The sequence below is a fragment of the Pristiophorus japonicus genome, chromosome 10, assembly GCF_044704955.1.
Source record: "Pristiophorus japonicus isolate sPriJap1 chromosome 10, sPriJap1.hap1, whole genome shotgun sequence".
Taxonomy (NCBI): domain Eukaryota; kingdom Metazoa; phylum Chordata; class Chondrichthyes; family Pristiophoridae; genus Pristiophorus; species Pristiophorus japonicus.
The window spans coordinates 224,147,617-224,162,346 of record NC_091986.1 but is presented as its reverse complement, the minus strand read 5'-3'; the positions used below and the strand labels follow the sequence as shown (position 1 = coordinate 224,162,346).

At 55.0% G+C, this 14,730-nt stretch overlaps 1 protein-coding gene across 4 annotated transcripts in view; it reads left to right on the top strand.

Annotated features, from left to right (window-relative positions):
* Window positions 1-267: 267 nt before the first annotated feature.
* Window positions 268-14,730, top strand: part of ilk (integrin-linked kinase) — a 52,105-nt gene continuing 37,642 nt past the window's right edge. Inside the window, exons 1-2 of one of the 4 annotated variants that reach the window (XM_070892639.1) lie at window positions 268-328; window positions 3,203-3,442. In XM_070892639.1, coding sequence (XP_070748740.1) covers window positions 3,354-3,442 — 89 coding nt within the window. In that variant the 5' untranslated portion in view covers window positions 268-328; window positions 3,203-3,353. Of the gene's footprint in view, window positions 329-722; window positions 865-943; window positions 2,316-3,202; window positions 3,443-14,730 lie in introns of those variants that run through there. The other 3 variants (XM_070892638.1, XM_070892641.1, XM_070892640.1) reach the window with 3 other exon arrangements.

Below are 14,730 nucleotides of genomic sequence, written 5' to 3'. Positions count from 1 at the left end.
CTCTGGGCACTGTCTGGGTCACTCTGGGCACAGTCTGGGACACTGGGCACAGTCTGGGACACTCTGGGCACTGTCTGGGCACAGTCTGGGTCACTCTGGGCACAGTCTGGGACACTGGGCACACTCTGGGCACAGTCTGGGACACTGGGCACAGTCTGGGACACTCTGGGCACTGTCTGGGACACTCTGGGCACTGTCTGGGCACTGTCTGGGACACTCTGGGACTTTGGGTTGTGGCGGTTCCCAGTTGCTGCAGCTGTTGGTGCGCATGCGCCGACGCTCGAGCGGACACGGACAGAGAGAGAGAGCGGGAGCGGCAGCTGAGTGAGTGAGTGAGGGGAGTGAGGGGAGAGAGGGGAGTGAGGAGGGGGGGGGGGAGTGAGGAGGGGGGGGGGGAGTGAGCCGGGGATTGGCCCCGGGCCCGGGGTCTGTGGGCCCGGGGGTGAAGTTGCCGCGCCGTCTGCACAAACTTCCGAGCGGGGCTGGGGATCCCCGGTTGGAGGCCCTCCCCGCCCCGGGCCCCGGGCCCCGGGCCCCAGCCCCCTCCCCCCACCCCCGGGGCCCGGGCAGTGAGGGGGAGTGGGGCCCCGGGGCAGCCTCGGCACACGGTGAGCTGTGGGGGCGGCGGCGGCGGCGGCGGCGGATGCTGTTCACAAGCCGGCACATTGCTGTCCGCCCCCTCCCGGGGCAGGGGGCAGTGGGCAGTGGGAGGGGGTCTCACCGAGACACGCCGCACTGTGAGGCCCGGGGCTGGCGGGCTGCCCCCAGGCTGCTGGCTCTGGCTCTGGGACCAGGGACAGTCTCAGGGGAAGGGCTCAGCTATTTCTGACTGAGATGGGGAGGATTGCCTTCTCTCAGAGGGAGGTGAGTCTCTGGGATTCTCTGCCCCAGACAGCGTGGAGGCTCCCTGCACTTGTTTGAAATACTGCCATGGCCACAGTGGCTTCTGTCTGTGCTGCATGACTTTATAATATTTATCCCTCAACCAACATCACTAAAACAGATTATCTGTTGCTGATAATTGTGGGAGCTTGCTGTGCGCAAATTGGCTGCCGCAGTGACCACACTTCAAAAAGTACTTCATTGGCTGTAAAGCGCTTTGGGGCGTCCGGAGGGGGGTACTGCCCACTTAGCCTGGTGCCTGACCCGCACACGTGCGTGTTTACATTGGGTGTTATAAAGATAGTTGACCCAATACTGAGCCGTGTGGCTCCCTTCACGGGGTCCGCTGGGGGCCCCAGACTGGCTCAGACCCCCGGGGCGACGGCATGGGTACATGCTCCTCCGGGGGAGATTTGAAATCACACTCAAGTCCTCTACATGCACGCTTATGGTTTGCTGCGTTTATCCCCCATCCGATGATGCCAAAGCTGGGTGTAAAAGCCTGAGGGGAGGTGGGGGAGGGAAGAGAAGTGAGGTGCTGGTTTTGGATGTTCTGATCACTGCTTTGGGCTTTAAGTCCCTCTCTCCTGTCGCACTGCAACAGCTGCTCCCTGTACTCCTGGGTGTGACTGCAGGGGTTAAAAACAGTTTGTCACATTCTCCCTTTTAACATTAACTTGTTGTTTCTGTGGGTGACCTGATTGTGAGATTTACTCGTGGGCTGTGTTGGGTGTTGGAAGTTTTTAGCAACTGCCTTTCAGAGCCCTAACCTCACTCGGTGTTGATGATATGTATACTGTGTCTCTTTCTACCCAACTCTCTCCTTGTGTTGGCACTGATGCCCTGCTGGGCTTTAGTCCGGCCCCTGGCACCTCACTTTGGGAGCCCAGAGTGTCCGAGAACACGACAGCTGAGCCCGCTTGTGTCCTCGCAGCTTGGGATATCAGTTGTAGGAGCTCGGACTGAGTCCATCCTGACGGACATTGGCGAGCGGCACAGGTCCAAGTTCGCACTGGGATCTGTGCACCCACCAGCTGAGCAGTTTCGGGAGTGCCCCAGGCTCAGCTCCAACCTCCAGGCCCGACTTGCACAAACTTCAATCTCAGCCATGACCTCACCACAACGACAACCTCCCACGAGTCTCGATCTCCTGGGGATTTAATTTCTCAATGTTACGCTGAGTTTTCTGGTTCAGTCACTGGATACAGCCGCTGAGAGCCTGCCTGTCGTGTCAGAGCAGGGAGTGCCCAGCATTTCTGTATCCTGGGGCTACATTTAAATCTTTGTCTTCATTAATTTCTCTGTATCTCAAGCTACAAGTACGCACAGCTCTTGAGATTTAAATTTCAAGCCTCAATGAGACACCGGCGTTAGCAACTTCTCTCAGACCCACAAATCTCAGTCAGGACACGTCAATGAGCACAAATCCAGAGGTAAATGGGGCTGTGTGAGCGAGGGCTGTGTTAGAGAGTTAGCGAGGGCTGAGTTAGTGGGGGCGGGTTTGCCGGGGCGGGCTCTGTGGGCTGCAGTGTGGATACTCTCGCTGCAGAGTCTGGCCCAGAGTTTGGGGGAGGAAGGAGAGACAGACCCTTTGTTTTTTAGTATGTTGGTTGAGGGATAAATATCAAACAGGACATGGGGAGGTGGGGGGATCTTCAAATAGTGTCATACTGTCAAATTGAGAGGGCAGACGGGGCCTCGGTTTAATGTCGCATCCAAAAGACGGCACCTTTGACAGTGCAGTGCTCCCTCAGCACTGCCCTGGAGTGTCAGCCTGCATTATGGACTCAAGTCTCTGGCGTAGGACTTGAATCCACAACTTTCTGACTCCGAGGCGAGAGTGCTGCCCACTGAGCCACAGCCGACACTGTAGTCATCATTTTTGTTAAAACTTATTAATTCTGTCAATCTCCAGCATCATTTGGCGACACAGGCGGAAGGTCTCCAGTCTCGGCCTCTTTCCTCCCTCGCACAGCTCCGTGGGGTGGAATGGGGTGATGTATCGGAGGTGGGTATCGGTGGTCTTGGCGATGGAGCGGATATGGGGTCAGGAAAGGCTGTGAACAGTCTGGTTCAACCTCAGACAGGGAGAGGGCTGAAGTCGGTGACTAGGGAACGGAGTTTGTACGGGGGGGTCCTGAAGACAATGGCCTCGGTTTTTCCCAGTGTTTATCAATACAATGGGCGGGGCGGGGGGGGGGGGGTTGCCGGGGAGAAACAGGCTCTGGGTTACCCGGGTAATGTTTACTTTGGGCCCACACCCGAGACCCCGGGTCTGTAACACAAACTGTGACCCTGAAAACCTCTTGCTTCCTTTCAGGCCGTGCTGTTGGTGAGATTGGATTCTGAGCGGTTAGTGATCGATCTGCTGGATTCTTTGCCTCCCACTGTGGATTAACACATTCCGATTGCCTTCTCCACCTGGTGTGCAACGGGAGCAGAGTCGGAGCGGCCGGGACAAGGCGGGCAGGATGGACGACATCTTCACCCAGTGCCGGGAAGGCAATGCAGTGGCAGTTCGTCTCTGGCTGGACAACACGGAGAATGACCTGAATCAAGGGTGAGTGCCAGACTGTGGGCATCGTGGGGGGGAGGGAGAGTGCCAGATTGTGGGCGCCCAGCAGTACTCGCTGTTGTAATGTGGGAAACGCGGCAGACAATTTGCGCACAGCAAGCTCCCACACACAGCAATGTGAAAATGAACAGATCATCTGTTTCAGTGATGTTGAATGAGGGATAAATATTGGCCCAAGGACACCGAGGAGAACTCCCCTGCTCTTCTTCGAGGCGTGTCGTGGGATCTTTTACACCAGGACACGGGGGAGAATTCCCCTGCTCTTCTTCGAGGAGTGTCGTGGGATCTTTTACATGTATTTTTTGATGTGACATTGATGGTTGTGCTGAAGCAATTTGAAGAACTAAATTGATTATCCCACGAGGAGCACATTGTAAAGTGTTTTGGCTCAAAAATTGCATTACCACAGGGAGGGGGTGAGGCGAAAAATATCAATGTATTTAAGGGGAAGCTGGATAAACACATGAGGGAGAGAGGAATAGAAGGATATGGTGATGGGGTGAGATGGAGAGGGGTGGGAGGGGGCTGGTGTGGAGCATAAACCCCGGCACGGAGCGGTGGGGCCCAGTGGCCTGTTTCTGTGCAATCGAGGTTTCGTTATTTTCCAAATAGTTTGTTGTCACTTATTCTTTAAATCAGCCCAGTGAGGACACTGGATGTTTGTGGGTGGTGCTGAGCGCTGGTGGAATGTGGAGTTTGGAGGTCGGTGAGATATTGAATCTGTGAGTGCTGTGACAGTGCTATCAAAGGCTGGGGCTGTTGTGTGTGATGCGCTGTTAAACACGGAGGGACTTTCGTGGAGACGAAAGAAGTGGAATGTGACAGGGTAGCAACAGGAAGCAGCGGCTCGGGTCGATAAGTGTTTCTCACACCTTTGTGCGAGCGACAATCTGTGATCAGAGGTGCGTGTCGGAGATTTGTGCCCCAGCACACTGCGACATTAGGATTGAGATTGGCCAGTTCATTTCCTGTGGGATTCATGCAGCAAAGCCCCGTACCGCACCGCCGTGAACTCGATCAAAGTCCAGGTCACGGAGGGAACATAAAGACATAAGAAATAGGAGCAGGAGCAGGCCACCTGGCCCCTCGAGCCTGCTCCACCATTCAATAAGATCATGGCTGATCCGATCATGGACTCAGCTCCACTTCCCTGCCCGTTCCCCAACTGGACAGTGTCCGTGCATCCTCGGCATCCCATAACCCCGAGCATCTTCCTCTACGCCTGGCCTGTGGTCAAACTGCATTTATCCAGGTACACAACTGGTGCCCGCTCACTTCGTCCTTCTCCCCCCAGCCTTACTCAAACCCTGCCTCCTGCTTGGATCACTTCGAGCATCACTTTTCTTAAATCCAGGCCTCCACCTTTTTGCAAATGCCAAGGATTTGTGCCCCGTGCAGCCAGCCTTTCCTCCCACACGCAGCCCCCTGTTCTCCAGTGCCCCCCAGTGTGACGTTCCATTGATTCCGTCCGCTCTAGTGAATCGGTTTGAAGCTCCCTGTCCCAGTTTCTGATTCCCTCACTGCAGCCCGTATGGCTCGGCCGCCTTGCCCACTCTCACGTCCCATTGTTTTGGACTCGATGTTCTAGATTACTGATACTTCTCCGCTCCACCGATAAAGGCCAGTCTTCCAGCCATTCTGCCCTGACCTTCTGGGATTTTCTCCCCAAATCCCTTTGCATCATGATCGCCTCATTCTCTGAAAACCTATCGCTTGGAGTGTGCTTTCAGTCTCTCCCACTGCCGAAATATCTTGGTGCCCCAGGTCTCCCGCGGAAAGTGCACTGAGATACCCTTTTATTTCCGGAGCGCTGCGTATGTACCATGTTGTCAGTCTGCTTTATTGGCCCCTGTCCCTGGTGTGAACAGAGTACACTTGGGAGCGATGCCAGGAATCAGCAGCTCGATCTGACTGAGTGTTTCTCAGTCCTCGGCTTCAGGCAGCAGTAACCCTGAACTAACACTTCCGCCTCGCGTTGTGATAAGGCCACAGATGCTTAACCTGCAGAGAGCAACGTAACTGAGACCTACGTTTTAATATCACAGCCAAGGAGAGACAACAAAGTTTCATTTAAATGCGACCTTATCATATCTCTCGGGACATTTTGGAGCCATGTTTTTAGTGCAGTCACTGTTGGAAAGGTGGCGACCAATTTGTGCAAAGCAAGGTCCCAATAAGGTGAATGACCAGATAATCAGTTTGAGTGATGTTAGTCGAGGAATAAATATTGGCCAGGACACCGGGGAGAACTCCCCTGCAATTCTTTGAATTGTTCCATGGGATCTTTAATACCTGGGAGGGCAGACAGGGCTTTGCTTTAATCTCTCATCTGAAAGATGGCACCTCCCACAGTGCGGCGCTCCCTCAGTATTGACCCTCCAATAGTGCAGCACTCCCTCGGTACTGCCTCTCCGACAGTGTAGCGCTCCGTCGGTACTACCCCCTCCCACAGTGCGGCACTCCCTCGGTACTGCCCCCTCCCACAATGCGGCGCTCCCTCAGTACTGTCCCTCCCTCAGTACTGCCCCTCCGACAGTGCAGCGCTCCCTCAGTACTGCCCCTCCGACAGTGCAGCACTCCCTCGGTACTGCCCCTCCAACAATGCAGCATTCCCTTGGTACTGCCCCTCCGACAGTGCGGCGCTCCTTCAGTACTGCCCCTCCGACAGTGCGGCGCTCCCTCAGTACTGCCCCTCCGACAGTATGGCACTCCTCCCTCAGTACTGCCCTTTCAACAGCACAGCGCTCCCTCAGTACAGCCCCTCCGACAGTGCGGCGCTCCCTCAGTAGTAGTAAGGTTGGGGACAGCATCAAACAAGAAATAAGGGATGCATGCAATAAAGGTACAGCAGTTATCATGAGTGACTTTAATCTACATATTGATTGGGCTAACCAAACTGGTAGCAATGCGGTGGAGGAGGATTTCCTGGAGTGTATTGAGGATGGTTTTCTAGACCAATATGTCGAGCCAACCAGGGAGCTGGCCATCCTAGACTGGGTGATTTTGTAATGAGAAAGGATTAATTAGCAATCTTTTTGTGGGAGAATTCTTTATTCGGATGGAGAGTGACACAGTTAATTCAGAAACTAGGGTCCTGAACTTAAGGAAAGTTAACTTCGATGGTTTGAGGTGTGAATCGGCTAGAGTCGACTGGCAAATGATACTTAAAGGGTTGACGGTGGATAGGCAATGGCAAACATTTAAAGATCACATGGATGAACTTCAGCAATTGTACATCCCTGTCTGGAGTAAAAATAAAACGGGGAAGGTGGCTCAACCGTGGCTAACAAGGGAAATTAAGGATAGTGTTAAATCCAAGGAAGAGGCATATAAATTGGCCAGAAAAAGCAGCAAACCTGAGGACTGGGAGAAATTTAGAATTCAGCAGAGGAGGACAAAGGGTTTAATTAAGAGGGGGAAAATAGAATACGAGAAGAAGCTTGCCGGGAACATAAAAACTGACTGCAAAAGCTTCTATAGATATGTGAAGAGAAAAAGATTAGCGAAGATAAATGTAGGTCCCTTGCAGTCGGATTCAGGTGAATTTATAATGGGGAACAAAGAAATGGCAGACCAATTGAACAAATACTTTGGTTCTGTCTTCACGAAGGAAGACACAAATAACCTTCCGAAAGTATGAGGGGACCGAGGGTCTAGTGAGAAGGAGGAACTGAAGGATATCCTTATGAGGCGGGAAATTGTGTCAGGTAAATTGATGGGATTGAAGGGCGATAAATCCCCGGGGCCTGATAGTCTGCATCCCAGAGCACTTAAAGAAGTGGCCCTAGAAATAGTGGGTGCATCACTGATCATTTTCCAACAGTCTATTGACTCTGGATCAGTTCCTATGGACTGGAGGGCAGCTAATGTAACACCACTTTTTAAAAAAGGAGGGAGAGAGAAAGAGGGTAATTATAGACCGGTTAGCCTGACATCAGTGGTGGGGAAAATGTTGGAATCAATTATTAAAGATGAAATAGCAGTGCATTTGGAAAGCAGTGACAGGATCGGTCCAAGTCAGCATGGATTTATGAAGGAGAAATCATGCTTGACAAATCTTCTGGAATTTTTTGAGGATGTAACTAGTAGAGTGGACAAGTGAGAACTAGTGGATGTGGTGTATTTGGACTTCCAAAAGGCTTTTGACAAGGTCCCACACAAGAGATTGGTGTGAAAAATTAAAGCACATGGTATTGGGGGTAATATACTGACGTGGATAGAGAACTGGTTGGCAGACAGGAAGCAGAGAGTCGGGATAAATGGGTCCTTTTCAGAATGGCAGGCAGTGACTAGTGGGGTGCTGCAGGGCTCAGTGCTGGGACCCCAGCTATTTACAATATACATCAATGATTTAGATGAAGGAATTGAGTGTAATATCTCCAAGTTTGCAGATGACACTAAACTGGGTGGCAGTGTGAGCTGAGAGGGACGCTAAGAGGCTGCAGGGTGACTTGGACAGGTTAGGTGAGTGGGCAAATGCATGGCAGATGCAGTATAATGTGGATAAATGTGAGTTTATCAACTTTGGGGGCAAAAACATGAAGGCAGAATATTATCTGAATGGTGGCAGATTAGGTAAAGGAAAGGTGCAATGGGACCTGGATGTCATGGTTCATCAGTCATTGAAAGTTGGCATGCAGGTACAGCAGGCGGTGAAGAAGGCAAATGGTATGTTGGCCTTCATAGCTAGGGGATTTGAGTTTAGGAGCTGGGAGGTCTTACTGCAGTTGTACAGGGCCTTGGTGAGGCCTCACCTGGAATATTGTGTTCAATTTTGGTCTCCTAATCTGAGGAAGGACGTTCTTGCTATTGAGGGAGTGCAGCGAAGGTTCACCAGACTGATTCCCGGGATGGCAGCACTGACATATGAGGAGAGACTGGATCGACTGGGCCTTTATACTTTGGAGTTTAGAAGGATGAGAGTGGATCCCATAGAAATATATAAGATTATGACGGGACTGGACAGATTAGATGCAGGAAGAATGTTCCCGATGTTGGGGAAGTCCAGAACCAGGGGACACAGTCTTAGGATAAGGGGTAGGCCATTTAGGACTGAGATGAGGAGAAACTTCTTCACTCGGAGAGTTGTTAACCTGCCGCAGAGAGTTGATGCCAGTTCATTGGATATGTTCAAGAGGGAGTTAGATATGGCCCTTACGGCTAAAGGGATCAAGGGGTATGGAGAGAAAGCAGGAAAGGGGTCCTGAGGGAATGATCAGCCATGAACTCATTGAATGGTAGTGCAGGCTCGAAGGGCCGAATGGCCTACTCCTGCACCTATTTCTATGTTTCTATGTACTGCCCCTTTGACAGTGAGGCACTCCCTCAGTACTGCCCCTCCGACAGTGCGGCACACCTTCAGTATTCCCCCTCCGACAGTGCGGCACTCCCTCAGTACTGCACTTGGAGTGTCAACCTGGATTATGTGCTCAAGTTTCTGGAGTGGGACTTGAATGCACAACCTCCAGACTCGAGAGGGTGTGACCCACGGAGTCACGGCCGACACCTATTACAGCAAAGAGTCCGTGCCTTCGGGGAGGGGCAGAAAAAAATGCATAGCATGTCGTCAGCATCTTGCAGCAGTGTGGTTTGGCTTCAATAATAAAAGCTTTAAAATATCCTTTTTGAGCTTTTATGTGCATACTGCAGTGCTCCCTGGCCTGCCCATTAACTGTGAGTGAAAGGTCTGCGCTCCAGCCTGAGAGTTAATCCTGCACCCCAGAGGATGCAAGTGACAGCCCTCACTGTTGATTCAGCTCTCTCTCAAACTCCCATTTCCGCATATTTCAGCCATTCTGTCATTTCATTTCACATTGAGCTTGGAGTTCTGCCAGGAGTGTAAAGTTCCTGTCTGCATTCCTCTGCCAGCTTCCTGTGGTGTTGTACAGAAGGATCTGTGTCGGATTGGTGGGTCTGAGCTGTGTGTTCGATTGAGGTGGAGAGGAAAGAAGATGTAAATAGCAACACTGCCCAGCTGTAAACTGGTCTCAACGCCAGCTGCCTTACTCCACAGACAATTCACTTTTATGACACTTCTTATCACCTCCCTTGTTCAAAATGATTAAATGCTTTTACCAGTTTACAATGTGAAATTGGAACCACATCCAGTAGCAGAGGGACAGTGTAGAGGGAGCTTTACTCTGTATCTAACCCATGCTGTACCTGCCCTGGAAGTGTTTGATGGGACAGTGTAAAGGGAGCTTTACTCTGTATCTAACCCCCTCTACCTGCCCTGGGAGTGTTTGATGGATCAGTGTAGAGGGAGCTTTACTCTATCTAACCCCGTGCTGTACCTGCCCTGGGAGTGTTTGATGGATCAGTGTAGAGGGAGCTTTACTCTGTATCTAACACTGTGCTGTACCTGCCCTGGGAGTGTTTGATGGGACAGTGTAGAGGGAACTTTACTCTGGATCTAACACCGTGCTATACCTAGTGATAGTGATACTTGCCTTGAGAGTGCTTTATGAAAAGTAATATGGAATTGGAGTGGTTCTGTTACTGGCCCTAATAATCCAGAGACCGTGAGTTCAGATCCCACCAGGGCAGTTTGTGAATTTGAATTCTGTTGAAAAATCTGGGATCAGTAAAAGTGACCCTGAAATGTCCGATTGACTTAAAAACCCAGCTGGTTCACTGATGTCCTTCAGGGAAGGAAACCCGCTGTCCTTACCCAGGCTGGGCCTACACGTGACTCCAGTCCCATACCAACATGGTTAACTCTTAACTGCCCCCTGAAGTGGCCCGTCTGTTGTATCAAACCCGCTCCCAGCGGCCCACCACCACCTCAGGGCAACTGGGGATGGGCAATAAATGCCGGCCCTGCCAGCGACACCCACATCCCGGGAATGAATGAATAATAATACAATTGTTGCATTGTAGTTCACAGAGGGCAGTGGGCTCTGGGGTAGAAGGTTAGGATATTCCTTATTCACTGGCCACGGGAGCTGAGAGAGAAATTACAGCACAGAAGGAGGCCATTCAGCTCCTTGAGACCACTCTGAACCTATATCCCCGGATTCTTTTATATTCCTCCTTTTCAAATTCCCTTCAGCTGATGTTACAGTTTCTGCCTCTACAGCCTGTTGTGGTGAAGCATTTGCTGTTCTCCTCACCCACCGTGTGAAAACATTGTTTCACACTTCCCGTTCACGCTGCAATCGATAACCCTGTCTGAGCCTCAGTCACCCATTCAGCAACCCCTGGAAACTGCACTTCATTATTCACCCTCCCAAAACCTGACCTGGTTTGCCAACCTCCGATTGATCGCCTTTAACCTTCTAGGTCAGGTATCTGTACCCAACTTTAACCTCTCTATCCGGCTCCCATTCCCGGGACTCCTCACTGTCCCCTTCCTGTGACACCCTTCCCGAGAGTTGGAGCAGCACAGAGTCCTGCAGCACTGACCCGACCCCAGGACTGTGCGGAGGGGCCGTGTGAGCAGGAGGAATGAACTAATACACCTTATTCTATCCTGTCCACGGGGCGGCGAGGGTGGTCCCATCAGGAATTTCATATGCTGCGTTCGAACCGGAGTGAGAGCTAACGATGTGAAGTATTTGAACATTTCTACTGTTTCCTGCGGGAGTAAGCCTCTGGCTTGTTTCCTGCTGACTCGCTGCCGACTCTGTTTTCAGCCACAATCCTGTCCATTTAAGGATGTTTGCAGTGCTTCCTGTGAAGGCCCCTGCCTGGGCCGTGGGCTGAGAGAAGCACAGGAAATGGACCGTCTACCGCAGGAATGTAATTCACTCTGTCCAGTGTGCAACCTCACCGCCGCCCCCCTCCCCGCTACCTTCAGACCCCCTTCTCCCCTCCCCCCTGGCTTCAGACCCCATTCCCCTCCCCCCCCCCTCCCGCCTTCAGACCCCCTTCCCCTCCCCCCCCCCCACCTTCAGACCCCCTTCCCCTCCCCCCCCCTGCCTTCAGACCCCCTTCCCCTCCCCCCCTCCCGCCTTCAGACCCCCTTCTCCTCCCCCCCCCACCTTCAGACCCCCTTCCCCTCCCCCCCCCCTGCCTTCAGACCCCCTTCTCCTCCCCCCCCCACCTTCAGACCCCCTTCCCCTCCCCCCTCCCCCTGCCTTCAGACCTCCTTCCCCTCCCTCCCCCCCTGCCTTCAGACCTCCTTCCCCTCCCCCCCCCCGCCTTCAGATCCCCTTCCCCTCCCCGCCCCCCGCCTTCAGACCCCGTTCCCCTTCCCCCCCCACACCTTCAAACCACCTCCCCCCCCCCCGCCTTCAGACCCCCTTCCCTCCCCCCCCCCCGCCTTCAGACCCCACTTCCCCTCCCCCCCCCACCTTCAGACCCCCTTCCCCTCACCCCCCCCGCCTTCAGACCCCCTTCCCCTCCCCCCCCGCCTTCAGACCCCCTTCCCCTCCCCCCCCCACCTTCAGACCCCCTTCCCCTTCCCCCCCCCCACCTTCAGACCCCCTTCCCCTCACCCCCCCCTCCCGCCTTCAGACCCCCTTCCCCTTCCCCCCCCACCTTCAGACCCCCTTCCCCCCCCGCCTTCAGACCCCCTTCCCCACCCCCCCCCGCCTTCAGACCCCCCTTCCCCTTCCCCTTCCCCCCCCCCCACCTTCAGACCCCCTCCCCCCCCCCTGCCTTCAGACCCCCTTCCCCTCCCGCCTTCAGACCCCTCCCGCCCCGCCTTCAGACCCCCTTCCCCTCCCCCCCTGCCTTCAGATCCCCTTCTCCCCCCCCCCCCACGCCTTCAGACCCCCCCCACCCGCCCTCAGACCCGCCCCCCCTTCAGACACCCTTCCCCCCCCCCCAGACACCCTTGCCCCCCCCCCCCCCCCCCCGGCCTTCAGACGCCCTTCCCCGCCCCCGCCTTCAGACCCCCTTTCCCCCTTCTCCCCCCCGCACGCCTTCAGACCCCCCCATGCCCGCCCTCAGACCCCCCCACCCCCCCTGCCCGCCTTCAGACCCCCCCCCCCCCCACCTTCAGACAGTACTGAGGGAGCGCCGCACTGTCGGAGGTGCAGTACTGAGGGAGCGCCGCACTGTCGGAGGTGCAGTACTGAGGGAGCGCAGCACTGTCGGAGGGGCGGTACTGAGGGAGCGCCGCACTGTCGGAGGGGCGGTACTGAGGGAACGCCGCACTGTCGGAGGGGCGGAACTGAGGGAGTGCTGCACTGTCGGAAGGGCGGAACTGAGGGAGTGCTGCACTGTCGGAGGGGCGGAACTGAGGGAGCGCCGCACTGTCGGAGGGGCAGTACTGAGGGAGTGCCGCACTGTCGGAGGGGCAGTACTGAGGGAGCGCCGCACTGTCGGAGGGGCGGAACTGAGGGAGCGCCGCACTGTCGGAGGGGCAGTACTGAGGGAGCGCCGCACTGTCGGAGGGGCAGTACTGAGGGAGCGCCGAACTGTCGGAGGGGCAGTACTGAGGGAGTGCCGCACTGTCGGAGGGGCGGAACTGAGGGAGCGCCGCACTGTCGGAGGGGCAGTACTGAGGGAGCGCCGCACTGTCGGAGGGGCAGCACTGAGGGAGCGCCGCACTGTCGGAGGGGCGGAACTGAGGGAGCGCCGCACTGTCGGAGGGGCAGTACTGAGGGAGCGCCGCACTGTCGGAGGGGCAGTACTTAGGGAGCGCCGCACTGTCGGAGGGGCAGTACTGAGGGAGTGCCGCACTGTCGGAGGGGCGGCACTGTCGGAGGGGCGGCACTGAGGGAGTGCTGCTCTGTCGGAAGAAGAGCAGGGGAATTCTCCCGGGTGTCTTGCCCAATATTTCAACCAACACCATCAACAATAGAGAATCTGGTCATTATCACTTGCTGTTGGTTGCAACATTTCCTGCCATAGTTTCAGACATAAATGAATGCTGTATTATTGCAACCCTCGGTGTGTAGTTTGGGAGGAATCCTTTTTATTGCGGAGCTTGGCTTTTATTTATTAAGGCAGAAAATGACAGGCTCGATTCCTGGGCCGCTGTCTGCTGCAATCAGCACACAGGCCTCAGCCCCTCGCAAACTGCCCCCGAGGATGTGTGGGACGGCCGCGGGACAGCAGGGAAAGAGCAGAGACTGTTCTCCAAAGCACTAAATCTTAGGCATGCAGGTTCAAGTTTGAAGCCTTGCAGTAGCTATGTGGGGGAGGGGGCCAGCACTGGGTCGGTGGGGCGGGGGGGGGGGGGGGAGAGGGGACTGGTCAGCGCTGAGGGGGGGGAGCCAGTGCAGGGAGAGGGGGAAGGCCCGGGGGGAGGAGTGGGTGGGGCCAGCACTGGGACAGTGGGGAAGGGGAGAGAGCCAGTCCAGGGGGAGGAAGGGGAGGGGCAGTGCTGGGGAGGAAGGGGAGGGGCAGTGCTGGGGAGGGAGACAGGTCAGCGGATAGCTGTGGGGAAGGAGGCCGAGGTTAAATATATCCCACAGCGTAGCAAGCCTGAGCGACGTGTTTGCACGGTCCGGGCAACACACCCAGGCTGCAATCTAACTCAACCGTTCAGACTGATGATCTCTGATTTCTTCTAATTACCATGGGTTCAGATTTATGTGGCCGTTTGATTGTGGTTTTAGTCGGTCCTTGTGCACAGCATAAATGACCAGACTCCTCTCCCTCGTCCCGCTCAGTGGGTCGGTCCTCCCTACATTCCAATCTTATTCCTCTGATTGAAGCTAGTCTGTCTCCAGCAGTGACTGACCTCTCACCCCTGCACTGTGACCTCTGGATTTCCCCAACATCTAACCTCAGGCTCCTCCTTTTCCTCATCTACATGCTCCTTGGAGGTGGTCAGATACGTCTCCCTGGCCCCGCCTCCGGCTCCCCTCCACCCAGTCCTGCCTCCCTCGACCTATCCGCTGCCTCTGTAGTTTGCGTACCTGATATCCAGCTTGGCTGAGCATCAGTATTGAAGCCATCACCTTTGGCACCCACCATAAGCCCCGTTCCCCAGCCACTGATTCCATCTCTCTTCCTGGCCACTCTCTCCCAGCCTCTGCGTCCTATTTGACCCTGGGTTGAGCACCTGCCCCAGTAATGCTACATTTGTACAAAACATTGGTTAGGCCACAGTTCGAGTACAGTGTGCAGTTTGGGCACACGGCTGCTAGGTGCGGCCCAGGTCGCCGTTTGGAGCGTGGGCTGGAACATCAGCGGGACCCAGGTACAGCGGAGGAGCGACGAGAGATCGTGGCGGAGGTGCAGCGAATGTGGGTACAGGGCCAGAAGAGCCGAGGGCCCAGGGGCAGCATGGGCCAGCCCACACTGTGATACGTGTGTGCGCTAGGTCCGTGCAGCAGAGCAGGTCTCCAGTCGTCCTGGTTAACCCTTCCCACTGG